Source organism: Chenopodium quinoa, unplaced genomic scaffold (assembly GCF_001683475.1).
Source record: "Chenopodium quinoa cultivar QQ74 unplaced genomic scaffold, ASM168347v1, whole genome shotgun sequence".
Taxonomy (NCBI): domain Eukaryota; kingdom Viridiplantae; phylum Streptophyta; class Magnoliopsida; order Caryophyllales; family Amaranthaceae; genus Chenopodium; species Chenopodium quinoa.
The window spans coordinates 275,827-302,654 of record NW_018745482.1 but is presented as its reverse complement, the minus strand read 5'-3'; the positions used below and the strand labels follow the sequence as shown (position 1 = coordinate 302,654).

The 26,828-nt window shown below is 36.0% G+C and overlaps 1 protein-coding gene across 1 annotated transcript; it reads left to right on the top strand.

Annotated features, from left to right (window-relative positions):
* Positions 1 to 3,358: 3,358 nt before the first annotated feature.
* On the top strand, positions 3,359 to 25,562 carry LOC110715199 (exocyst complex component SEC3A). The gene is made up of 25 exons (XM_021893770.1): positions 3,359 to 3,803; positions 6,154 to 6,224; positions 6,614 to 6,694; positions 6,789 to 6,856; positions 6,942 to 7,044; positions 9,216 to 9,367; positions 12,934 to 13,051; positions 13,780 to 13,884; positions 14,308 to 14,409; positions 14,482 to 14,619; positions 15,580 to 15,708; positions 15,791 to 15,871; positions 15,949 to 16,023; positions 16,665 to 16,838; positions 16,915 to 17,065; positions 17,169 to 17,233; positions 18,404 to 18,574; positions 18,729 to 18,808; positions 20,224 to 20,305; positions 20,729 to 20,826; positions 20,911 to 21,019; positions 21,166 to 21,234; positions 24,836 to 24,901; positions 25,037 to 25,126; positions 25,253 to 25,562. The coding sequence occupies exons 1-25, from the start codon at positions 3,629 to 3,631 to the stop codon at positions 25,361 to 25,363; spliced, it is 2,664 nt and encodes an 887-aa protein (XP_021749462.1). The 5' UTR covers positions 3,359 to 3,628; the 3' UTR covers positions 25,364 to 25,562.
* The last annotated feature ends 1,266 nt before the right edge of the window (positions 25,563 to 26,828 follow it).

Sequence of the window (26,828 nt, the reverse complement as noted above, 5' to 3'; positions counted from 1 at the left end):
AACTTGCCAATCGGCTTTTCCTTCTTATCAAACTCACTCCAAACATAAACTCTGTCAACTATCAATTAACTGTTCAAAGTAACCTTCTGATATCTCTCTAATGTTGCTGCCATTGCAGTACATCATCCGTTTACACTCCCTTTGGACCTCCATAAACTTTGCATCTGTGTATTAATTCCTAAAGATCTCCCCAATCCTAAAATTAGTGACTAATCCATAAAGGTAAACAACCGAATTAGCATCTGCCAACCTTTCCGATTGGATACGTCGTTCCATTGCAGCAACATACTTCTCCGCAAAATCACATAATCCTGTGCTTTTATAAAAAAAAATCATCAAAAAATTGTGAATGCATTCAAACCTCTGGGTCGTCCTCATTCCAGCCCAAAATAAATGTTTCATCGCAGCTTGAATCCACATTTCTCTCTCTGAATACAAACCAGCTAGCCAAAGGTTGCTCTGAAATTTATACTTCACAATAAACTCCTTTCACCTCAATTCAAACTCCTCCAAAAATAAACTATCATAAATAACATTTTTCAACTCATCTTTGAACTCATGATACCCTGGACACCTGCCTAGTTTGCTTCTAAATTTATCTATGATGTGCCACAAACAAGAAAACACCACCTATGCCTTGTTTGTGGCATCACTACTTTCAAAGCTTTGCGCATAGCAGGATCTTGATCTGTCAAGATAGCAATGGGAGGTTTACCACCAACAACATCTAGCTAAGTGTTGAGCAACCGCCTGTTGACAGATATACTATAAATAAATAAAATGCAAAATTTTGTCATATATACATATATAACATATAAAAAAAATAAAAAATATAGAATCATATAAAGAATTACAGAATAATAAAATTACAAAATCAGATAAAGAATTTACCAAATTTCATTATCATACCAACAAACTTAGTGTCATTCTCTCTATTTCGAATAATTTAATAATATACATTTATTTGGCTTAAGTGTAATTATTACTTATCCTAAACAAGCAACTAAATGGTTAGATAGGATAAAAATATCGGCATGGTTACCTCATTTCTTAATTTAAAGAATGGTTCAATTAGTTCAGAGATAAACAGACCAAGAAGCAAGCTAATCAAGATCAACATAACCAAAATTAAACCATAACAAAATAATACATACGTAAAAGTTTCAGTGTCCTCGTGGGATATGATAGTGCATCCAAGTAATATTATTTGCCCATGGTGGTTTACTCCAACAATATTTGCAAAGGCCAAGTCGTACTTATTCATCAAAAAAGTTGTATCAAAACACACTACATCACCGAAATCCTCATATACAGCTCTGCTACGCGCATCAACCAAAAACACATCTTGCAATACCCCCATTGGCATGCAACTGATGTATGTGGTAGAACTTCTTGTTGTTCTTTTGCATCATTATAAAATAATTTATCATAGCATTGTTGTCTCCATCCTTCAATTTTAGCTTCTTCTCCCTTGATATCAAATTATTCACATCCTTCTTAGTAAAGGGCATATTCTCAACCCCATTCCTCTCACTAGCCAACCACTTGTGCATAGTAGCAGCGGGGAGCTCCACATCTTCTCCAAAATGCAGTTTACGCCTCACATGCATCTTTTCCAACTCCTCCAACCTGTATTTTGTCACTAGAATTGATTTTAAAAGTGATACCTGATGGGGTTTATGCTTCAACTCCACTCTTACTATCTCCCACTTACCATGATCCTTTAAACCAGCATACATCTTGGCTTCGCAACCACATTTTTTCGACTTCTTTGTTACTACTGGCTCCCCTTCCAACTCGTTAGGTAATCTTTTTCCACCAATCCTCCTTCGGGTGTCTGGAAAACCTGCACTCTCACATTTCCATGTAACAACCCGTTAAACCTCGCGACCATCTTTCAGAGTTTTGTATGCACTTTGGCCAAGAACCACACCAAACCCTTCCTGTTTTCCAAATGCATTATAGTACTTATCAGCTTCTTCCCATGAATCAAATATCATTCCTACTTCAGGTGCATCTATTTTAATTATGTTCAGATTCACCATATTACCTCCATCACTATCCATGCCCACTCCACCTTCATATGGACATAATTCACCAATATCAACACCAGCCCCTTTTTCAAAGTTTATCAAATCCATTACACCACCTTCATCCCTATGAAACAATGATACACAAATATCTTTTGCAACCTTTGAACTTAATATCACTGCCTCAACCTTCAATAAATTATTTTTCCACAAGTTAATAACATGTATGTCAAATAATCAATCTTTAACAATTAATCTATCACATTTAACAATTTATCTCACATTCAATCTATAACAATTAATCTATCACATGTGATCATAACAAGCCATGTTTATGTTTTAAAAGCAATCATACTCTTATTTCAAACTTTAATGGCATTTGAATGTATTATATTGTACAATTAATGCCAAGTACCTAACCTATAATTTTAGCTAACTAACCAATAATTTTAGCTAAACAATATTGTGTACTGTTATAATTGATATTGTTTTATTTCAAACTTTAATGGCATTTGTATGTACAGTTAATTATCTAACCTAACCTATAATTTTAGCTAGCTATAAACATTATTGTCCACTGTCATACACAACTTTTGTCATTTGTGATAAATAATATTGTCATTTGTAAATGTTACAGATCCAAAATAGCAATTGTAAATGTCATTATTACTTTTGACCAAACCCCAATTCCAAAAATGCATCAATCGAATATCAAGATAATCTCAAGAACAGAGTTAGTTAACATACCTAATTTCCCCCAATTAAGTTCTAGCCACAATCACTTTCAATCAGCTCCATTAATGTAGAAAGACCCAATCCGCATTGCTACACCACAATTTCTTAAATTCGCTCACAATTGACGCACTTTTACCCCAATTATCCAATTTATCCCTCATCTTTAACCCCAAAAACCCTTTATTATTCAGACAACAAATTAGGACTAGTAAAGACTAAAGAGGGGCTGAAGAAGCTGAGGTTTGAACGAGAATGAAGATAAGGAATGAAAATGGGGTAGCTCAGGTAAACAAGATGGAGAATGAAGAACCCTAGATTCTCATCTTTGTCTTTGGATGAATCAAATCAACCCCATTTGCAAAATAACGGACCAACTTGTTGTAACGGTCTTGGAAAGCGCGCCAACAATGTATACATTTGGGGCATACAAGTTCATACGTACAAAATACACACCAATACAAAATAATGGCCCATCAAGAGCATTTAATATTCATAAAATTGGTGTGCTGGTCCAGCATTTTATTGGGCTAAGCGTCACCCATCATAATTCTTCTTTAAATCCAACTCGACACCACCTAAAAATCAAAATTTAAATTCTACCTGAACAAACCAAATCCATAACCGATAAATTGGTCTCCCTCTGTAAAAAATTGATCAAAATGATCAATTGATTCACATTCAACGTGAAGCCTAAAAGCTGAACATCATTCCAAACTGTAAATAAAAATTCGTGGCAAATAATTTCAAACGTGTAAAACAAATAATAAAAAAATAGAAAAATCAACCACACACCAATACAGAATACAGCATCTAAATCTCGGAGAAAGTCTATTGAGCTGGAAGGAAGCTGAAGAACATCAACAATGGCGAAATCTAGCGCCGATGATCAAGAGCTGCGTCGGGCTTGTGAGTCCGCCATTGAAGGCACCAAGCAAAAGGTTATTATGTCGATCCGTGTTGCTAAGAGTCGCGGTGTTTGGGGCAAATCCGGCAAATTAGGTCGTCAAATGGCCAAACCTAGGGTTCTTGCCATTTCCAGTTACGTTCTTCTTCTTTTCTCAATTTTACATTTCATCTCTCATTTGCAATTTTACTGTCTTGGGATTTTATTCTGTTCTCAATTATTATACTGCGTTATGTTGATTTTTGTAATTTGGGATTAATATTCTTCTATTAATGTTAGCATTTGAACTATTCTAATTTGTGATTTGTGAATGATTGGATTTTTTTTTTGCTTAAATATTTGTTCTACACTTCTACCCGATGCCACCCTCAAAATTGTGACTTTAACAGCAATGACTTAATTCGGGGGACAAGTCTAATTCCAAGTGTTTTTTTGAGGTTCGCTGGTTGTGGATCGTGTCCCGCTGAGATTATCTTATGAAGATTATTATTTGCAAACCATGTACTATTTTGTTGCAATGGTGATCATAGTTGTGCTATTTAGATTACGTCTTTTAAGCAGGTTTAAACTTGAGCTGAAGAGTATACCAACCATGTTAAAGTTGTTGTAAATCTAGTATTGGCACTTAACTTGAAGAGTTTGAGTGGCATTTGTCAGGACATTTGTACTTTGTTTGGATTGAAAGAAATGGAAGGAAAAGAAGAGAAGAGAAAGGGAGAGAGACAACTTCTCTTGTTTGGGTAAAGGATTGGGGGAAGGAAGGGAAAGGAGAGGGAGGGATCCATTTTCCCACTCTCTTTAATAAGCATAAACCCTCTAAAATTGGAGAGATTTGGAGGGAAAATGGAGCTCATCTCCCCTTCCCTTTCTTTTCCCTTTCCTTCCTCCTTTTTCCCTCCCCTTCATTTCCTTCCTTCTTTGCTATCCAATCAAAGCGTTACACTTTGTTTGGATTGTAGGGAATGGAGGAAAAAAAAAGGTAGGGAAATGGAGGGGTGAAATATCTTTCATTTGAATGAGGGGGGAAGGAAATTGAAGGGATGAAATATCTTTCATTTGGATAACAAATGAGAGAGGAGAGGAATTAGAGGGGGAAGAAATGGAGGGGTTAAATTATAAGAAACTAATCTCTCCAACAAATGGAAAGATTTGGAATGAAAACTCATCTTTCTTCCCTTCCCTCCTTTTCCCTTCCCTTCCCTCCCTTCTTTCCTTCCCTTTTCTCTATCCAAACACACTCTTAAGAAGTTCTAATCCGTTTCTAAAACTAGGACTCAGGGCAATAAAACTCAAGTATTACTTTCCAAAGAACAATTCTTGAAACTTTAACATGGGTAACAAATACCCTCAAAAACTCGTTGCTTTCTTCTTTACAAGTGCCCACCACTGTATCCTTCTTCCACACTTCAGAAAGCCAAACTTTCTTCATCCTTTTTGACAATAAGAATATCTTTTAGTTAACAAAGTCGCACCCAACTCATCTCAAACAAGAATGATGATGTGTGCGTATTTGATTGATGCATTGTCGCATCATTGACATATTACAATTTCTATTTTGGGTATCATGAACACAATTTTTTAGACTCTTCATTCGGTTGTTTTGCTCTACTGTTGGTTAGGAATGCATTCTCTTTTAGAGTCTTAGTTCTTATTTATGTATCCTCCTGGGAATCTCATATTGGGAACGCACATTGGTACACATGTTCTGGTGCGACTTTTGGACTCTTTAAACATAATAAGGTAATGAATTGCATTCTGTGTACCCGTTCTGGATATTAGATTGCTACTTGGATTAGGTAATTCTGATTTTGGCTGCTATTTGCCACCATTTTGCGAGCTGGAGGAGTCTGGTCCAATTTCCCTAGGACTCTCACCATGCTGCTTGGGATGAATGATGATGTTAGAAAGTGATTCAATAAAATGTTTCTTAGGATAAAAAAGGAGAAGGATGCATGTGCAGAATTATTAATTGAATGTGAATTATTTTTCGATTTCCTGGAAATATATAAAAATATACTCATTCTTCAGAAGAAATAAGTGCTTCTTGTTTAATGTAAAGTTGCTCATTTAGCTCAGAAATATCACCAACTTTTATATGTGGTTGGCCACATCGTGTGGCTGGCCATCATGGAGGTTACTTAGTCAGTGTTATAGGGGGGGTTACCCGGCAGTGTTATAGGGGTTACTTCGTCAATGTTTTATATGAAAATTAAGCACACTAAATCGTTCCCGATTTAAAATTCTTCTCATTTGACCCTAAATATATCCGTATAGTTTATCTATTTTCTCATAAGTTTGTGGTCTTTGTTTGACGATGCAAAGTTCTGTCATGCAATTTTATAGCATAAAATTATGCACCAGTTGTTTCCATTGTTCTCCTTCAATTACTGTGTCCCTTCTTCTCTTCAGGTTTAGTTTTGTTTTGTAGACATCTATCTCATATAAGGACGCAACTTTGATTTTGACAACTTACACTTAATGCAGTAAAACAGAAGGGCCAGCGGACGAAAGCTTTCTTGCGTGTCTTAAAATATTCAAATGGTGGTATTCTTGAGGTAATTTTGCCATTTCAATGAAAAATGAAAAGTTTATCGCCGATGATTTGGCACCCTATTGGAAAATTTCTCAAAAGCCAATTTCCTCCGGCATCTTAAGATTTGCTCAAATTGATGAGAATTTTAAGAGTTTGGGATATACTAACTATTAAAACTGCTGAGATAAATCTTGAGTTAGAACATTCAAACTGCGAGAAAAATCGTGAGTTGTTAAGAGTTTGGGATATACTAACTACTAACACTGCTGAGAGACATTCAGTAAGAACAATAGAATTGATGTACTTTAGGCTTTGAATGGTTATCTTATGCTTTATGGTATCTTAAGCTTTTCGTTTTAGTTGTAGTTTCTGGACTAACTGTTCTTTGTTATTTGATTATCTCTCTTGAAGCCGGCTAAAATATACAAGCTAAAACATCTTTCAAAGGTGGAGGTTAACTCAAATGATCCCAGTGGATGTACTTTTACTCTGGTATTGCTTACTCTTTTAGCATGTGGGATATATGTTTCCTGGGTCTAGCAACCTACATTGTTCTTGACAATCTTTTGACTTTCTATTCCTGTAGGGGTTTGATAACCTGAGGAACCAAACAGTTGCTCCTCCACAGTGGACCATGCGGAATACTGATGATAGGTATTATTTGCAGAGCCCTTTTTCTTCCCAATATGAGTCTAATTTGTACTCATGTCATTCACATCTCATGTCTTTGTGTTTTCAGGAATCGTCTCTTACTTTGTATATTGAATGTCTGCAAGGACATGCTTGGTCGTCTTCCCAAAGTTGTTGGAATAGATGTTGTTGAAATGGCTCTTTGGGCGAAGGTATGGAAATATTTTTTGTTGTATGTAAAACATTTGTTTGCACCCTATAGGTTCGAGCTGTAGTATTTTTTTCTTTTTCCCATTTGAATACTCTCTCTCTCACGCGTGCACTCGCACCCACTCAGACAGAGTTTAAGAAACTTTGAAAAGCATGAGTGGGTGTAATAAAAAGTAAGAGAGTATGTAAGACAGTAGGTGGGAAGGTGTAAGATAAAGTCATTGAGTATAGAAAGTTGTAAATTGTGGGGATAAGAAGGGTATGATTGTAAAGGGAGTATGTCAAATATGGAACAAAGTAAGATGGGAAAAAAAAACCTTGAAAGTAAATAGAACCAAAGAAAAAAAACTGAGGTGTTAGGTAATCCATTATCTTTTGATATTTTAGTTATAATTTCAATTATCATTCTATGTTCAATGTTCCATTCTAAAGCTGTGGTGTGTTTTCCCCTTCTGGTTTACGGAATGTGGTTTTGTTACTTTGTTAACATCCCGTGTATTCATTTGGCATTCCTTTTCTGTCCAGTCAATGTATTGTGATAATCCCCTTACCTTGACAAGACAGCCACTTGGTTGGAACTTTGAAGCCCTACCTTAAAAAATCCGCCTGCTCATCTCTTGGGATTATGGCTTCAATTGTTGTCATTGTTGTTTGCTCATCTCTAAGCATCATGTACATTATAATGATAAAATTTCACATTGCTTATGGCTTGCCTAATCTATCATAGGAATCTTGCAAATTGCTAGTGCTTTGAAATAAAAGGTAGACCCACTCCACACCCTAAGAAGATGGCAAGCCAACATAACAATTAGCATTACTTTAAGGAAGACAGTCATTGAGACAAAGAGCTTCTTCCAGACCTTGTCAGAATCACTTCTCCAGCCATTATGAAGATGATTCCTTGTCAGCATCAAGTGTGTATCACATTTCCTTGCTATCATAGGCTCCTTAAAACCTCCAGAAGACTCCATGCAAAACTACACTAGATTGGGCATATGTGGACCTATTTTTACCCATTATATGTGGCAGAAGCCATAAAGGGCCAAGTGAAGATGCGTAAAGCATTGTGAACTTTTCTTGTTTGTGAAGAGCTTGTTGTGAAGTAATCAGATATTGGTGGGTTGGTTAGTGGGTCTGCCTAGTCAAACATCTAATTATAGTGTTTGCCATCTATCTTTTTATACTTGCTTTATCGAGTGCAAAAGATGTACTTACCAAAAAAAAAAATGTTTATGAAGTTTCTCAGGTTAATGTTCTGAAACTTGAAAACCAAAAAGACTTTCTTTCTAGCAACAGTGAAAGAAGATAATCTAATGTCCTTATCTGTATTTACACCATCAAGCAGTTATTGAATAATAATAGTTAAAAAAACTACTAAATTTGCCAAACATTTTGCATTAAACAGTTGACGTATTCAGATAGTATATTGATGACTAATCAACTAAAACTCTAGAAGGTAATGCGATCGGATAATATCTAGTGCCCACCTAGGTCTTGGTCTTATGCTTTATTTACCTTCTTTAATGGGCTTCAAGCATTAATTTAAATCTGCTTCTGTGCGTGCAGTTTGCTAAATTACGTTTTGAATATGAAAGATGCATCTGGATTGTTTTACATATTTAATGCCCCTCATTATTCAATTAACTATCTTGGCACATGTTGAAATGTCTCTAAGTTTATATATGCTTGAAATGAAGGTAATGGAAGGGTAAAGATTAAGAACCGAAAATTTCTGGAAATGTTGGGTGGGTGCAATGGGAGAGATGATTAAGTGAGGTAAATTATTACTCCAGAAATGGGGTTAATTATGACTGACCATCCCTCTGGGTTACTGCTTCCTCCCTCCTCCCTCTTCATCTCTCTTGCTTATGGTTTGCTCTTATATCCCTAGCCACTTCCTTTACAACCACCACCTCAGAGCTGCCAACAGAAATGAGGCCAACCATTGGTCTGGTTGCAGAAGTCTTCAGATACTGTTGCCTGGCAGGATTGGAGTAAAAAAGATGATGGAGAGGGAGAAATTATATCCCAGTATTTTTTTTTTTCTTTTGAACTTTCCTAACTAGTGAAAAACTTACAATTTATCCACTTAACAGATATTCCATCATAAGTTATCCCATTAAGTTCCTGTTCCCCTTTATGTAGTTGTTTACACTGTCTTAATGCACAACAGGAAAACACTACCACCACCACCACTACCAATCAGGTGAATTCTGAAGACGGACCTGTTCCTACAACGATGGCTGAAAAAGATATGAAGGTTAATGTGGAGAAGGATCTTGTATCCCAGGCAGAAGAAGAGGATATGGAAGCTCTTCTTGGCACGTATGGATTCTTACTTTTACTGTTTTTGGCTACCTTCTTCCACACTTATTTGAATTTTTGTGTGTTTGGACACCACTAGGTTCTTATTCAGTTTTACTAATTTGCTGTTTAAAATCTTTCAACGATTGTCGGTAAAATAATAGAATAAGAGTGACCGAGTAAATGTAACATAACCTTACTCTCTAATTGAGGCTTTTAATTTAAAATCCCACTTACTTGAAGATGTTGAGGCATATTGAATGATAAAGCTGGTGAACAATAGAAAAAACAGTTTTTTTTTTTTTTTTTTTTTTTTTTTTTTTTTTTTTTTTTTTGTGATCGTGGCGATGGATGCCATCTCGGGAAGCTGGATTTTGTGGGCATTACTGCTGTGATCATGGTATGAAACATATATGGAAGTACTTGCTATAGTGGCTAAAAAAATGATTCAAAATTTCTCTCATAGGGAAATTCAATTCTAAGTTATACACAATGAATTAATGGGTTAAAATAGCTCAACTTCTCAAGCGGTGACATAGTGGTCTACAACACATCATGGTGTGTTTAAAAAACCTGTTGCAGAACATTTATTCATGGAACACTAACGTGAAAACCATCTTTAAACAGCTTTGCTATGACTGAAGAGCTTTATTCACCATTTAGTATTATGTCAATGAAAAGCAGGCACAATTAGTTCCGAAAATTGTGTAACATAAATCTAACAATCAGAATTAACTGAATAAAGCTATTTGAGTTGAGTAGATTTGTCCTTCTTTGTTATATGGTGTTGTATCTTATTGGTTGCAATTCACATGTTAGCTTCAAGGCGTGTTATTTTTTGGCTTTTGCCCTTCTCCTCTACACAGAGCACACTGCCTTGGTGTCATTTAGCATATACTCCCTCAGTCGTTTTTCCCATTTTCCATTTTAGGTGTCCCAAAATCATCTTCCCATTTCATTTTTTCCCATTTTTGGACACTTTGTAAGGACCAAATTGCCTTCATTTTTTTTATTCACTCAACTACCTAAAATACCCTCATATTTTCTCTACATATCTGTACAATGTACTTTTCTCTCATTTTAATGTACTTCTTGTAATTCCTCCTTCCACTTCTTAATTCTTGTGAAATTTGGCAAATGGAAAAAACAATATGGGTGGAGGGAGTATTTCTAAAGAACTCTGTGACAATCTCATATTATGATACCAATATTCTTCTGAAGTGCTAAACACATTAAGTGCTGTTTTGATTGGGATCCATGCATTCAATTATTTGCACCCATATAGGGTTTTGGATCACTTGTATGCAATCCTTACATGGGGATGTGAACACATATTAAAGATTTGGGGTAGCAGAACCTTGAAGCTATAGTCCTAGCTGGGTTATTCCTAAAATATATAAGGACAAGTGCAGAAGTCTTTCTGGAACAAGTGCCGTGTGTTAAAATCTTAGGTTTATATTTAGAGTAAGGGTTCAGCAGAAAACTATTAGATACAAGGCTTAGTTTTAGAAGCATGCCTTAGGCACGCCTAGGTGCAAGGCACAATCAGGCTCAATAGGTGGTGCCTTAGCTTTGCAAAGTACAAAGACTGAAAGACCTACAAAAGCGCTCATCTATGCGCTTTTTTCTAGGCTGCTTCTTGCATCTTATGTTGCAAGGCATCAATAACTAATATGTAAGATAATTTTTTTTTTTTTTTAAAAAAACACCATGTGACTTTGTGGCTGTCAAATATACTTTAATTCTAGAGGTCTAGAGCAACCCCATATCCCCCCATTTCATCTGAAGAATTCTAGCTATTAATCAAATGGACCTTTTACCATTTCTGACTTTTTTTTGTAAGACTTATTTAATAGAAATTAATATATATTTTTTATAATTAAATTTTGCCTCATGCACTCACCTACAAATGGCGCATGCCTTGTGCCTAAGCTTCAAGGACTTTAGCACCTTGGTGCGCCTAGCGCCCTTTAAAATTAAGGATATACCTTGTTCTGCTGTTTGTGTGGTACTCTTGCAGGAAATGTAATATGATGGGAAGAACATTGACAGAGAATCATGAGCAATTCTTCGGAGGGGTTTTGATTCATTCCTATTTTATTTTTAAGCTTTGTTTATTTCCTCTGTGCCCCTCTTATTTTTCTCTTTCCCTTGGATTTTCATGTTCAAAGCCTCTCTTTCTTTATGATTTTAGTTCCTTCTGATGACTATATATTATACACGTTGCTGTTTGTCACCTCTTCTATTACCTGACTGCAACCCTTTCTCAACTCTTACAGTGGGGCTGAGTTTGGTTCCTGATGTTCAACCTGAAACTAGAGAATTCTGCGTGAATTCTTGAGATTTTTAGCAAGGTATCTATGAAGTTTTTTGCTAAAAGAAAAGGATTGAAAAGAACTAGATAAAAACTATCCAAGGCTTGGATTTTTCTTGGCTTGTGATTCCTACTTTTTGATATATCTCTTTAGTATCCCCTTCCAATCTCTGAAGGTCTGTCAAGTTCATGATAAGTTTGAATGGGATATATAGGTGTTTTAGATAAAATGTAAGCACTTTGGCTGAGACCAAAGTTAGGAGAGTGAATGGGATTCAATACCCCATTAGTTCTAGCTTTATAACGATGGATACTAGGTGCTATGCATAGCACACCAGCAGTGTTGTAGTGAATGCTTTGGGTATCTTTTATGGTGAGTACTTTTGCAAGAATGAAGCTCAAATGAATTAATAGGAAACTGCTCAAGTGTTGTAACATGTGGTTTAAAAGTTAAATTTATTACAAAGCAAGAACCTTACCAGGGCTTAGCATGCTATAGCTCCTCGCCATAACTCCTCTTGAAAGAGGGGGTTTCTTTCTTTCTGGAACACGGACACAGGTGTTGTATGGCTGTTGCCAGCTTGTGTCATAAGGTTTTGGGTGAGTTCCGCACTTCCGCTACCCTTGTGTTTACGAATGCTATACCCCTGTGGAGATTGTTGGTGATGATCCCTAACCAGGCCTTAACACTTTGAAACACAAATTCTTTTTGTCCAGGACTTCCTCAGCATAGTATCCATCCAAATCTTCTATCATTGCTTCAATTTTCTAAAACTTGTAATCGTCTTGTCATGTCATCTCAAAACAAATACTGGGCCACTATTATTGAGTCAGAATTGCTTTAATTTGTTGTCTATTTGAGGTGTTTATTTGAGAATCAGTAAGTTTTTCTTTCCCAGTTTTCTTTGGAATATATCAGTTTAATGTACTGGGTTCTCTTGCTAGTTGTTACCTAGATATCTATGCATAGATAGGCAGTTGACAGTTGATAGCTTCTGTAAATCTTGCTATTTTTTTGTTACTTCATTTGCTTTTCAATGTATGCAACAAGTTTGTATAATAAAGTGAACTTGTTGCATGTCTTAAAAAATAGAGGAAATATTTGTTTTCTTTTTCTTTTAATTTTCTTTTAATTTTTTTTTAAAAATTTGCTTCTCAATTGTTGCAGCAGTGTAGATTCTTCTTATTGCTTTTGGGAATATTTCTTCTAAATTTAGATTTTTTTATGTAGTCTGTTTACAATATATGGCCCTGATTGATTTGTCAAATGCAGGTATGTCATGGGTATTGGAGAAGCAGAAGCTTTTTCTGAAAGGTTGAAGCGTGAACTTCAGGCTTTGGAAGCAGCAAATGTTCATGCTATCTTGGAAACAGAACCCTTGGTGGAACAGGTAAACTGCTTTTAGCATTGTTTTTAATTTCTAAATTCGTCTGCTTGACCAAAAGAGTTGATTTGTCCCTGGTTTTTAATAGGCCTTTTGTTGATATTTTTGTTTGTATTTTTCCCATCTTACAATGTTCAAGCAATTTAACTTCTGAATCCACTCACATTACATGCAACAACAGATAAAGTTGTACTCTCATTCTGGCTTGCAAATGTCTTCCATATAAGAGTAAAAATAACAGTAAGGATGAAAACTTTGATCTGAAGGAGTAAATTTGCATTCCACAAATAATCATTCCAGAAGTTCTTTATTTTGTTTTGCCTTGATTGTTAGTGGACTTCTGGCTTCCATACTGTTATCATTCCTTCTGTTAAATAATTTTTGTTTTCTTTTAAAATAATATAATTTTAAGCTCGTCCAGTCACCCCCTCCCCAAGAAAATAAAATGAAACTTGTTGAGCTGGAATTTAGTGCTCTAATTCCCTTAGCTAAGAATTGTCGAGATAATTGCATAAAAAACCTTTCATGCTCTTTTGGTGATCAAACATGATTGATTTGTAATATCAGTAGGGACGGGGAAGATTTCAAACCCCTCAGTGATAACTATTGACTTGGACCATTGCTATTACAATTATAGATATTCCAAATTCCAAGAATTACTTGAGTGAATAATTTATTTGGAGCACCCTAAATCTTATATTGTTAAGCTATGTAACGGGTTTTATTAAATGCAGGTATTAAGAGGGCTTGATAATGCCTTGAATTGTGTGGATGATATGGATGAGTGGTTGGGGATATTCAATGTGAAATTGAGACACATGAGAGAAGACATCGAGTCGGTAGGTGAAGTTGACTTTTAGCTGTTTTCCATTTCTTATAAATTATTGTTGCTGAATACAATTGCAGTTGCATAACATGTTTTTTGCTTAAGCTTTACTTTTTTTCTGCATAAAATTTCTTCTGTTGATTTCTGAGAAATTATACAGGGTAGCCTGTGATTTGGCACATTCAAATTGGTGTCTTAAAAATAATCTTGTTGACCATAAAATATTCCTCAATTATTGATTTATGATTCTATAACCTTTAAATGGTAGGGGGGAAATAAATAGAATTTGAAGAATGCCGTTACTTTAGTCAAGAATGATATAATTGCTATTGCAATTCATAAGAATGTTATTGTTGTGAACAGATAAAGCATGCAGATCTAACTTGTCTCATTTTCTTCCCGATAACCTCTTCTATTTCTTGTTTTTTATATTCAGATTGAAACCCGTAATAACAAGCTGGAGATGCAGTCTGTAAATAACAAATCGTTGATTGAGGAACTTGACAAGCTTCTTGAGCGATTACGTGTTCCTTCTGAGGTATGCTTCTTCCCTTCCTATCTTTGCTTGTTTGGTCCTTTTAATCTAAATTGACGATTCCCCTGCATCTAGTATGCAACATGTCTTACAGGAGGTTCCTTTGATGAATCAAACATGATTAAAAACATTGAAGCATGTGAATGGCTAAGTGGTGCTTTCCGTGGCTTGGAAGTCCCGAATCTGGATACCACTTTTGCAAACATGCGTGCAGTATGTTCCAAGTATCTTTTATTTATTTATTTTTCTTCTCAACAGCAGTATCTCAGACTTGCTTTATGTGGGCATTTGTTTGTTCATCTGATAATTCTATAGCAGCTTGTGCTTTGTCTTCAACGTTGAATGATATGTTTGAGAGCCTAATGCTTGTGTTGCAAGTAAATGAAATATCATACTCAATCTGTCCAAAACTTATTGTTTTTTTTCTTTAGGCTTGGGCGCATATAGTAATAGTGAGTATTAGTGGGTGTAACCTTTTGGGGTAGATAGTGTAAAAAGAAGAAATAAAAAAATGATAGTGTGAGAGAAGTTAGTGGGGTTCCCAGAGAGAATTGAGAGAGATAATTAGACCAAAGTAGTATACAAGACAAATATTGTGGGACGGAAGAAGTATTTAAAAAAAAAATAAGTTCAGCTTAGTTGTTTAATCTAACTGAAAATTTTCCACCTAATATAAAAAGTGTTCTAATTGCAGAATCATAGGATAACAAAAAGTGAGTAAAAATTGACCTTCACTATGCAATGTAAATCAAAGAGTTGTGATATCTTTCCCTTTTATATCCCCTCCATGTCTAACAATGAAACATTTAAAATTTGTTGTTCTAATGTTTGGGTGTAATTCCCAGTAAACTTCATGTCTAGGTCTCTTCGCTGGTTTGATTGAGTATGGTGATATTCTTAGGCTCGTTTTTGGCTTTTTACGGTGGTTTTAGATAGCCCTCACCTGGGTATATGTATTCTTGCAATTTTGTGTATACTGCAACTTCATGTCTAGTTCTCTTTGCTGGTTTGATTGAGTACAGGGATATTCTTAGGCTCATTTTTGTATTTTGTGGTAGTTTTAGATAGCCCCCACCTGGGCATTTGTATTCTTGCAATTTTGTGTATACTGCTTGTCCTTGTAATATTTTATTTGATTTATTAAATACCTCTTTATCTCAAAAAATATCACAGATTAGAGAAAAAAAAGCTGAAGTTGAAAAGCTCAAAAGTACATTCGTTCGGAGAGCATCTGAGTTCTTGAGGAACTACTTTGCCAGCTTGGTGGACTTCATGATAAGTGACAAGAGTTACTTTTCTCAGGTAATTGGATCAACTAATTGCCTCACACATTTGGAAAAATTATTTCTTTGGTTAAGATTAATCATTTTGTATCATTGAGCAGCGTGGACAGCTAAAACGACCAGACCATGCTGATCTGCGGTATAAATGCAGGACATATGCTCGGCTTCTGCAACATTTGAAGGTTCTAACACTGAAATCCGTTGTCATATTTGCTTGCGTCTTTCTTGTTTAATCTTATCCCTTCTTTTGATGTTCCAGAGCCTTGATAAGAATTGCTTGGGTCCATTGAGGAAAGCGTATTGTAGCTCTCTGAACTTGCTTCTCCGTAGAGAGGTGAGTAGATTAAATAGTTCTTAATTGTTAATCATACTGGTTGCCAACTTGATATTTAACGACAAATAGAGTGCCTTTAAATTAAGGTACAGTGGCATGACTGATATATTTCCAGAAAGGACTTAAATTATGTTTACACACTGAATCTAAGACATCAACTGCTTTGTACGCATACCAATGTATTTCATTTGAAAATGAAAAAGTGTCTGAGAAATATTCTGCTTAATGTGAGAATCACTCAGAAACTCAGATGATTGATGTCTAATTCTCGCAACCCAGCCAGCAAAGTTTTTTTTTGGACTGACCAATAGTTCACCTGTGCCTAGCTGCGCATGGTGTGGTCTTGTTTAATGATGATACATTTTGCTGATTTTTTTTTATTTTATTTTTGGCGGTCTAAAACTGAATTATCTTCTTGGCCATGTTTTTTTTTTTCATAGTTATATTTTTCTGAAACACCCTTTAATAATAGAAAAAGGAACGCAAAGGGATTGTTGCTAGACCAGATTCCTAGGTTATTTGGACTGATGATCTATTTGCAGGAAAAAAAAAAAAACAATATCTCCATCAACCTAAGTTGAAACTAAAACTTTTTTCTCTTATCTTATTTGTTGTTTGTATATTCCTGTTGTGTTATGCAGGCTCGAGAGTTTGCAAATGAGCTTCGAGCCAGCACTAAAGCATCAAGAAATCCAACTGTTTGGTTGGATGCCTCTGCTGGTGCTGGTCAAACTGTGAGCAATGCAGACACTTCACCAGTTTCTGATGCTTATGCCAAAATGCTTACAATATTTGTTCCACTCCTTGTTGATGAGGTTATATTCCAGCAAATTTGTGTTATAGATTCTAATTTGTATATTGTTGTCTCACGGGAAGCCTTTTGAATCTCAGAGTTCCTTTTTTGCTCACTTCATGTGCTTTGAAGTTCCTGCTCTCAATCCACCGGGAGGAGTTCCCAATGGTAAGTCCGCATCAAATGTGGATGACGTCGATGATGATGATCTTGGAATCATGGATATCGATGACAACGATAGCAAATCAGGTATATTTCATCTTTTGGCACCAAATATTCATCTTTTTGTCTAATGCCTTCGCCCCTTGTAGGTTGATAATTGTAACTTATAAATTTTATTTATTGTGCCTAGGTAAAAATTCTGTTGAGTTGGCAGCATTAAATGAATGTCTGCAAGAGTTGCTGGATGGGATTCAGGTAATTTTGCCAATTATCTTCAATTTATTTGAAATCTTCTTATTGATGAACTTGGATTCTCTTATGCCGTTAAGCCATCACGGTCAAGAATTTTGTTTTGTAGCATGTGAATGATGAGTATTGTTTGGTTGTGTTTACTGTCTTTGAAGTATTAATATTTGTGCTGGTGCAGTGAAATTTGCACCAGATATGAAAGTTTGCAAGGCAATGGAAAAAATGACCTTTTTATAAATAAAAAATTGGCATTATCTGCTAATATTAAAAGAGATAAGTGTTTATCAAACTATTGGCCAGTGTGTTAGTATGCTCTGTGTGGCATGAGGCACTAGATTCAGGGTTCACTAGAGGTCTCCTTAACGACATGTTAACATGCTCCGCGCGGCATGCTAACATGTTAAATTAACCGCCTTTCAAGTTTTATTTCTTGAAACTTAACATATATCCTTGTCTTCTTTTTATATGGAATCATCATGTTTCATGATATATGTTTGAAAACATAATAATATAGTATGCATATGCAAGGGTGTTATGTTTCTTATATAAATGAATAAATTTAATTAAAGGAATATGTGCATCACTTAGTGAGGCATATACCGTCACCGCTTATATTATCACTAATTCACTAGTACTATATATCCTAGGTCCTGCACCTACTCTGGGTATATTTAAACTTTTACAAACGAAGATTTTCTCCGTCCCCTTTGATACTTCTCAGCAGTGCCCTCTTTCCCCTTTTGTTTTAAAGGGAGCAAAAGGATGTGACAAGGGTGTTGTTTGGTGAATGGCTTTTTGCTTGATCATGGCTGGTTTGTATCAATTTTATTTGGTCAAACTGCCAAAAATTGTGTTTGCTCAATGGCCTTTCAACCAAATTAAAAACCTTCATGGAACAACATACACCCAGTCCCCTCAAAGGCTCAGACAATCAATACATACATTGAATGCTACTGTCTAACAAGCTAGGTGAAACAGCCAAAAGCTAACCCCCAATAGTTGATTTCTCAACAAGACCAAAATTTAGTCTCATGTACTGTCATAGATAGGTGAAAGGTTACTTTTTGACGACAACTTCTCACGAATGTCCATCTGCAATTTCTAAACTCTACTAATCTAGATAATCCCTACTACCTTCAACTGCCTCAACCATTTTGTGTTCTAATTAAATATCAGGAGGACTTCTATGCTGTTGTGGATTGGGCCTACAAGATTGACCCCTTGCGATGTATATCGATGCATGGGATTACAGAACGCTATCTTTCTGGTCAGAAAGCTGATGCAGCTGGATTTGTGCGCCTCTTGCTTGGTGATCTTGAATCTAGGATCTCCATGCAGTTTAGCAGAGTAAGTTCCAGCCTTTTAACATGTACCAATAGTAATTTTAATTGTTGGAAGTCAGTTATATATGCTGGTTCCATTGCAATTATGATGTTTACATGCACCAACTAATAGTAATTTTTATTGTTGGAAAGTCTTTGATGTTATGATATCCTTGCAGTTTGTTGATGAGGCTTGTCACCAGATTGAAAGAAATGAGAGAAATGTCCGACAGATGGGTGTCCTGTCATACATCCCAAGGTGAAAATTACTTGTAAACATTTTATATAGGAACCTCTTCTTAGAGTAGGGCCTCTGTTATAAGAAGCAGCTGCTAGAATAAGCATGGTTTCTGGCATGATTACAGCTTAACAATGGCAGAATTAGGAATTGAAAATAATGATCGTATTGATAATATGAAAATTACACTAGATAGAATGATAATTCCACTTTAGAGAGGTGGATGCTCTCCAAGTATGAGCTTTCGAGAGGCTCACTCTCTCCCAATAACAATCCTCAATAATATTCAACATCATGATTATTCCTCCTAATGAGGTCTATATATAGAAAGACTCTCCTAACAAACTCTAGCTTATTCCCCAAGTCACTAATAATAGACTATGACTAATATGCCCTTCTCCCAAATATTGATTCCTTGCAGCAGGCCAGCAGCAGTCTTCAGGAATAGTTCATCCATGATGTTTGCTTTCCTGGCTATAATTTGATTACGTAACATAAGTCAGGATCTTATGTTTTTCACTAAAAGTGAGATTATGCTCCCTTCGTCATGCATTAATTTTCGTAGTAGGGCATGGCCCTAAAGTCAAATTTCTACCTATCAACTAGAAGTGAGAATGATATTGGTGGTACAGGTAATAGTGTAAAGTATGTCATTATAGATAGTGTGTAATATTATAGTGAGTCTTAGGATAAGGAAGATGTGATAGGAGATAGAAGATAATTTTACATTGAAGAGATAGCAAGTGTGTGATCCTAAGTATGTGTTAAAAATGGGGTGTGAAAATCTAATGTGGGGCTTATGAAAAAGTAAGTAAAAAACTAATGTAGGACGAAGGAGTTTATGAAGCCTTCTCTTTTTTTAATTTTATTTGTTCCTTCTTTACTTTTGGTAATGTTTAGGTAGTTTTTATGTATCAATATCCCACTTTGACCATCATTGGTTATTTATATGCAAGGAAAAATATAGTCAGGTGGAATGTTAGTTTTTCTCAATTTTATTTTTAATTAAAGTATCAAATTATTAACTCTTTATGTTTGTTTTTACATAATTAAAGATATTAATGCTTAAAGCTGTGTGTTTACTAAATGTAACAGTTAATTAGACAACTAAACAAAATGCAAGAATTATTAAAAGCAAAATGGACTAGAAGGAACTTCTATTTGCTAATGCCTCGTGTCTTTTATGTTCTGTCCTGATAAATTTGAGGTAGTAAGAAAAATAAGTTTGAATACCTAACCCGTGTTCGATTTCTTTCTTGTTTTTTGTTGAATGTACTTCATAATTATTTACTTATTCTGTATTGTAACTTTTAAGAGCAATATAGAAAATTAAAATACTGAAAGCAACAGTTCAACTTGCCTTTATCTTCTGAATTATTCGTAAAATTACTTTTTTTTTTTTTTTTTTTTTTTTTTTTTTTTGTGTGTGTGCATAGATTCGCTACACTTGCAACTCGTATGGAGCAGTATATTCAGGGACAATCCAGGGATTTAGTTGACCAGGCATATACAAAATTTGTAAGTATCAATTTATTCAGCTATGGGTTGATCCGGAATTCTGGCTGCTAATAAATATTTTGGTTTTAAAAAGTTATATGGTCCTTATTTTAACTTTTTTGTAACCTCTAACTTAAAAAGGAAAAAACTACCTTTGATTAACTTTATTATGTAGTAATTGGTTCTAGCTTTATATATATGTTAAAGAATGTGGTGTTTGTGTGTAATCATACTCTATACTCTACCTTTTTTTTTTAATTAGAAAATAAATTTTATAACTGCTGAAAAAGCAATACAGAGAAAGATGGACAAGCTGTCCTTTAATCCAGAAACCTGTTTGAAATGAAATGAAAATTCATTTAGGATCACACTTTGGGTGTTCTCTTTCTTATTAAAAATATGTATATGAAAAATATAAGTCACAAGAACTTAATTTGTTGACAGGTTAGCATTATGTTTGTGACCTTGGAGAAAATTGCCCAGACTGACCCGAAATATGCAGATGTTTTTCTTTTGGAGAATTATGCTGCATTTCAGAATAGGTACTAATTTCATTTTCATAATTGTGCCAACTTTCTGCTACTAAATATATTCAACAAGCTGATTATATAGGCAATTGATTGCAGTTTATATGAACTTGCAAATGTTGTGCCAACTCTAGCAAAGTTCTACCATCAGGCAAGCGAAGCTTATGAGCAAGCATGTACGCGCCACATAAGCATGATCATATATTACGTGAGTAAGCTGATTTTTTCACGATACTTTTTGTCTTGTGTTTAACTGGTATCCTTCTGCAATATATTGGTTCTTTTGTTAGTTGTACTAGTAAGTAATATTAGCTAAGCTAACTCAGAGAGAATTTCTTGGACAATTATTGACAGCAATTCGAACGGCTTTTCCAATTTGCTAGAAGGATTGAAGACCTCATGTACACCATAACCCCAGAAGAAGTAAGTATCTGATGTCATAGAACTTTGCTTTTTTCAGCTACTTGTGAAACATACAGTCATGCAGTTTGATTGTGGATGTGAAATGTGATAATACATTATATCTAGGATGTGTGTAAAATTTTTTAGTTATCATTAGTATTTCATTCTCTTATCTCGAGTCTTTAGCTTAGTAGAAAGTATGTCAAGTTAGTACATAAAAGGAGATACTGTTGAAGTAATCAAACTATTCCATCTCGATACATTTGGTGTTGTCCATCTCACAAATCTATTAGTCCTTATTCCCCGCAGTAGCATAATCAATTTCCTATTCCTTCTTTCGAGTCTCTCATATGTGCGCTTTGGTAGGAATTAGGCTCGGGAGAGGTGCGGTCTATAATCTAGTATGACCTGTTGATTAGTGAGCATATTTTATTAGTTTGAAGACAGCCCATCTTGCTGGTGTTGATATAAAACTTGTTGTACTCTTAAACTATCACAACACTGTGAAGTGTCTGCAGGAATGTTGAGCATAAAACAGACTTTCACAAATTATTGACAATATTTGTGGTAGAAGCTGTAAATCCACGTAAGATCCCTGGAACACCATTAAATTTTTAAACTTACAGAATCCAACAGGTGGCTCTTGCAGGCATCTTCATGCATAGTTCCTAAGTATGAACACGAACTTAGAACGTTTCTGAATGAATACCAACACATGCTTCTCTTTAACCGTACCTGCATCCACTTGCTCCTTCAGTGCCCAATGAGTAAAAAATACCCTAGGTCATGAGGCCATCCAGAGCAACCTTTATCCATCAGGCTTGAGAGGTCGCATTTTGGGCATGACTGGGCCCTACTAGCCAGTTCTTGTCATTTAAGGAACTCTGAGCTTGATGGATGTCCTGCAACATTTGAGCACTTTCGTTAGGATGCCCCACAATCACTCACCAAACAACTCCATAATAAAGAAATAAATGATTGTGGTCATCGTCCATCTCAGATATGACCTGCTGCTTGAGGAAAGACCTTTGAAGCTGAATCTTACTCAAGAGGTCTATCAGGCTTCCTTTTCTTCCTGATTTTTTTTTCTTTTCCTTCTTAGATTTGTGCCATTGCTAGGTAGTATGAATTAAGGCAAATTTGTCAAAAAAAAACCTTTTAAATGCACCATTTTGCGAAAAAAACCTTTTAAAACCTTTTTTGTTAAAAAAAACCCGAAGTTAATAATTTTTTGTTCAAAGAAACCTAGTATCACTAATTAACTCAATTAACCTCTAATCTCTTCTAATTACTCACTAACACTCACTTAACTATTTAATATATAAATTAAAAAATAAATAAAACACCACCACCACTCTAACCACCAGCCACCCTCCTCCCTTTCCCCTTCCTCTGGCAGCAACCCCCTCCCCCAACTCAGCCGCTGCCTTAAACCCTCCACCTCCGGTGACTCACCTACACATCCGGCCAACCCCCTTTCGAAACCCTAAACCCGACAATCCACCTTAAGATTATCAAAACCTAAAGCAAAAAAAGAGCAAATCAACAACAAATTCCACAAATTAAGCAAATCAACCCGTCAATGGCGGTTTCCGATCTTCGGCGCCATGTTTTCAAGCGTCATTTTCGGGTTTTCAAAATTGAATAATTGTAAATGGTTGAATGTTGATGGTGGTTGAAGAAGGGGGAAAAAGTGAAGTAGAAGAGGGAGATGTCTGTGGGCGGTGGTATTTCGGGAATTCCAATCGAGTGGGTGTGGCTGGGGTGGTTTTCGCGGCTGAGGTGGTGGGTAGGAAGGTTGTCGGGGTTAGGGTTTTAGAGGGGGTCGGTCGTAGGTGGGGGTTAGGCCATTTGGAGGTGGTTTCGTGGCATAGGTGGAAAGAGGGAAAGGGAAGGGGGTCAGCGGCAGTGGAGTTGGGTCACCGGTGGTGGGAGTGGCTGCCAGGGGAAGGGGAGAGAAAGGAAGGTGGTTGGGTTGGTGGTTAGAGTGGTGGTGGTTGTTATTTTTTTAAATTTATAAATTAATTTAATTATGTAATAGTTAAGTGAGTGTTAGAGACAAATTAGAAAAGATTAGAGGTTAATTGAGTTAATTTGTGATACCAGGTTTCTTTGAACAAAAAAAATTACTAAGTTCGGGTTTTTTTTAACAAAAAAGCTTTGGTTTTTTTCGCAAAATGGTGCATTTAAAAGGTTTTTTTTGACAAATTTGCCATGAATTAAAACCAGTCTATACCTGGATTTTGCTGTTGTGACCATGATGTGTGAGCGGTGTATCTAACTCACTAATCCCAACTGCAAACGTGCAAGTGGTACATTTTTTGTTAAGTTAATAAAACCAGGTAGAAAATTGCATTTCCATACCAATCTTGAACAGTGAATTAACACTGCGAGAGTCCTTATGTAGGCCCTTTGTCCTTGATGATGACAAAACCCTCTTGTCAAAACTCTTATTATAAATTTATAGACATGCCTTCAATTTGTATCAATGTAGTTTTAAAGAATTCCTGTGAGGCCTTTGAAGGAGAAGAAAGGAAAACAAAAATATAGTGTGAGAGAAAGACTAGTGACATTTTCAGCACAAATGAAGAACAGACACTTGACCTTTGACCAATGGAAAAAGGTCTCTTATAAGGGCTTGTTTTGATTTACTGACCTGATTGGAGCTAAAATGAACTGAATATTTAATGAGAGAAGAAAATTAGGAACTGAATTGAATTGATTGGAGCTGAACTGAAGTGAAAATAAGCTGAAGAGAACAAACCCTAAGTTGGGAGCCTAAATTGTTTTTTCCCCCCTTCTTTTATCTATTTGCTTGGCGAAATTCTTCTATCTACAATTAGTACTCCCTCTGTGTTTTTTTAAGTGTTACAGTTTGACCGGCACATAGTTTTAGGCAATTTAATTGACTTAAATAAAATAAAGGTAAGTGGGGTAGTTGGAGTATTAAAAAATTGTAAAAGAAAGATAGTGGGGTTAATAGTTTACTGAGGAAAATATAATATAAAAGTAGTAGTGGGTTTGGGTGGGGACCATGAGAGGAGAGAGATATAATATTTTAATGTAGCTTTTTGCCAAAAAAGAAAGTGTAACACTTAAAAAAACACGGCCGGAAATGGGAAGGGTAACACTTAAAAAAACACGGAGAGAGTATATCGATTGCCGATATTCAAAGAAATATCATTCATCCGGCCTTCCCGGACCCTTTAACCCAGGAGCCTCCTTTAGTGGTTGTCTATAAGGATATTAGTATTTTATGCTGGATTGGTTTCATTCTTTTCAGGTATTCTCATATGTGTAGACTGTTACTAGATTTTTCTTTTATTTTTTATAAAATAATTAAATACGCCCCATTTATTTTGAAAACTTCAGGTCTCTATTAAATTTTTTTCGGAGATTCTGCATATGTTCTGGCATATCCCTTGTTATATAATGACTTGTATTATTGTATACCAGCGTTCATTTATTTTGGGATTCTGCCTATGTTATGGCACATCCCTTGTTATATAGGCTCTATGCACATGAACCTCTCCTAGTTTTCGGTTGTATAGGATGATGGAGAAGAAAAGAAAATTGATATAGTGAAGCTGATGCCTGACTTTGATTTGTCTGTCATCTTCAGATTCCATTCCAGCTTGGATTATCTAAAATGGATCTCCGTAAAGTGTTGAAAGCTAGCTTGTCTGGGGTAAGTCAAGATAAGCTTCTAGTAAAATTAATCCTAATTTTTATAATCTTATCTTCTAATTAGTCTCTACATTTCTACAATAACTCCTTGGTGAACCTCCTGTGTGACCATCACTTCGGCTACATTTTACTTCAGGTTGACAAATCCATCCAAGCAATGTCCAAAAAATTGCAGAAGAACCTGACTTCGGAGGAGTTATTACCCTCGTTATGGGATAAATGCAAGGTAAGCCGAGTGAACATTTTATAGTCATCTTTCTATCAGCTTTGATCGCCCACATGTATGGTACTTTTATGCAACTTTTGTGTATCATAAGAAAAATAAACTGATGAAAAGCGTTGACATTTGCAGAAAGAGTTTCTGGACAAGTATGAAAGCTTTGCACAACTTGTGGCCAAAGTTTACCCCACTGAGAACATCCCCTCTGTATCTGAAATGAGAGATCTTTTGGCCTCCCTGTAAGAAAATCTTTGTATAGAAAATTTTTCCTCTTAGATTTTCGTGTTGTGTAGTAAATAGTAGCTGCCATGAGATGCTTTTTCATAGGGTAATTCTTTGTAGTTTGCGGAATATACTGAGAGTTCAACTTGGTGTGTATTGAGTAATGATTATGGATATACATAATTGATATAATGTTAAAAGGGTTTGTAGTCTTTATGCCCCTCTTGTGTTAGTTGTGTATTCTCAATGACTTGGTTTTAAACAAAGTTTATGAACATTCCTCGTCCGCCAATATTAATCCCAACTTTGCCTCGTTCGCCAATTTTAATTCCTACTTTCGATTATTCACTATCACTCCCAACTTTGCGCCCTATTAATTTCTATTGCACCCAAATTACTTAGAACCGGTTGAAGAGGTTAAACATTAAAATAAATAATAAATAAATACAATTAAAAAAAATCCCCAACAACCCTCCCTCTTCCACCACCGCCACCTCCCCTTAGCTTCTCTTAGCCCCTAGCCACCTTACTAACACCACAAGAAGTGCAGTGCAGCCCCTGGCCCACCTCAACGCCGAACACACCCCCTCCGTACCCATAACTACCTAGAAACCTAGCCCTAATCTGACCGTTTTCCCACCGAAAACAACCGCTTCTCCCTGAAGACGACCACCAAAGATGGCCGAAAACGCCCGAAATCGGCTGAATTTCGGGCTGAATGGTTGATATTAACCCTAAATCGGCCGATTTTGGCCATTCATGGCTAATTTCGTGGCCTCCTTTCTCGGGATTTGGGAAATTATGCCTGGTTCGCGTGGTGATCGAAGGGGAAAAGGAAGGTGGTCGGCGCTTGGGTTTGACGGGGGTTGTACGTGGTGATTGGGTTTGATGGGAGCTGGTGGTGATTGGGTTTGACGTGGTTGGTGGCAATTGGTTGACGGGGGCTGGTGGTGATTCGAAGGTGAAGGAGGCTATGAGGTTTCAGTGAGGGTGGTAGTTGGGTGGGCTTGCCGGCGATGGGTTGTGGGGATTTCTCCCTGCGGGCGCGGCTGCCAGAGGTGGAAGGGCTGCCACCTGCAGAAAACGACAAGGGCGCCGCTGCTGGGAGTGGTAGGCTGCCACGTGCTCTTGGTTGGGGATTTAATTTTATTTTATTTTTTTAATTTTTTTTTGTTTGGACCTATTACGTGTGGACACGTGTCTAGGTAACCTGCTACATCAAGTTAGATGACGGTTGGTGTAATAGAAATTAATAAGGTGCAAAGTTGGGAGTGATAGTGAATAAACGAAAGTAAGGATCAATATTGGCGAACGAGGCAAAGTTGGGATTAATGGGGGCAATTTTTCCTATTTTAAAAACATATTTTCGACACAAAACGATAGTGACGTTACTTAAAATATTATAAAACACAAGCTAAACATGACTTAGAATTTGCAATTAGTAATTTTTTTGATATAAAGGGTATCAAGTATATATGATTTGCAA

What these genes read in the sequence shown, in the direction of transcription:
- LOC110715199 (XM_021893770.1), top strand. Translation starts at nt 3,629, where the DNA reads ATGGCGAAATCTAGCGCCGATGATCAAGAGCTGCGTCGGGCTTGTGAG. An exon ending in ATGCGGAATACTGATGATAG is followed by an intron (nt 6,857 to 6,941) that starts GTATTATTTGCA and finishes TTGTGTTTTCAG; the next exon opens with GAATCGTCTCTTACTTTGTA. An exon ending in TCTCCATGCAGTTTAGCAGA is followed by an intron (nt 18,575 to 18,728) that starts GTAAGTTCCAGC and finishes ATATCCTTGCAG; the next exon opens with TTTGTTGATGAGGCTTGTCA.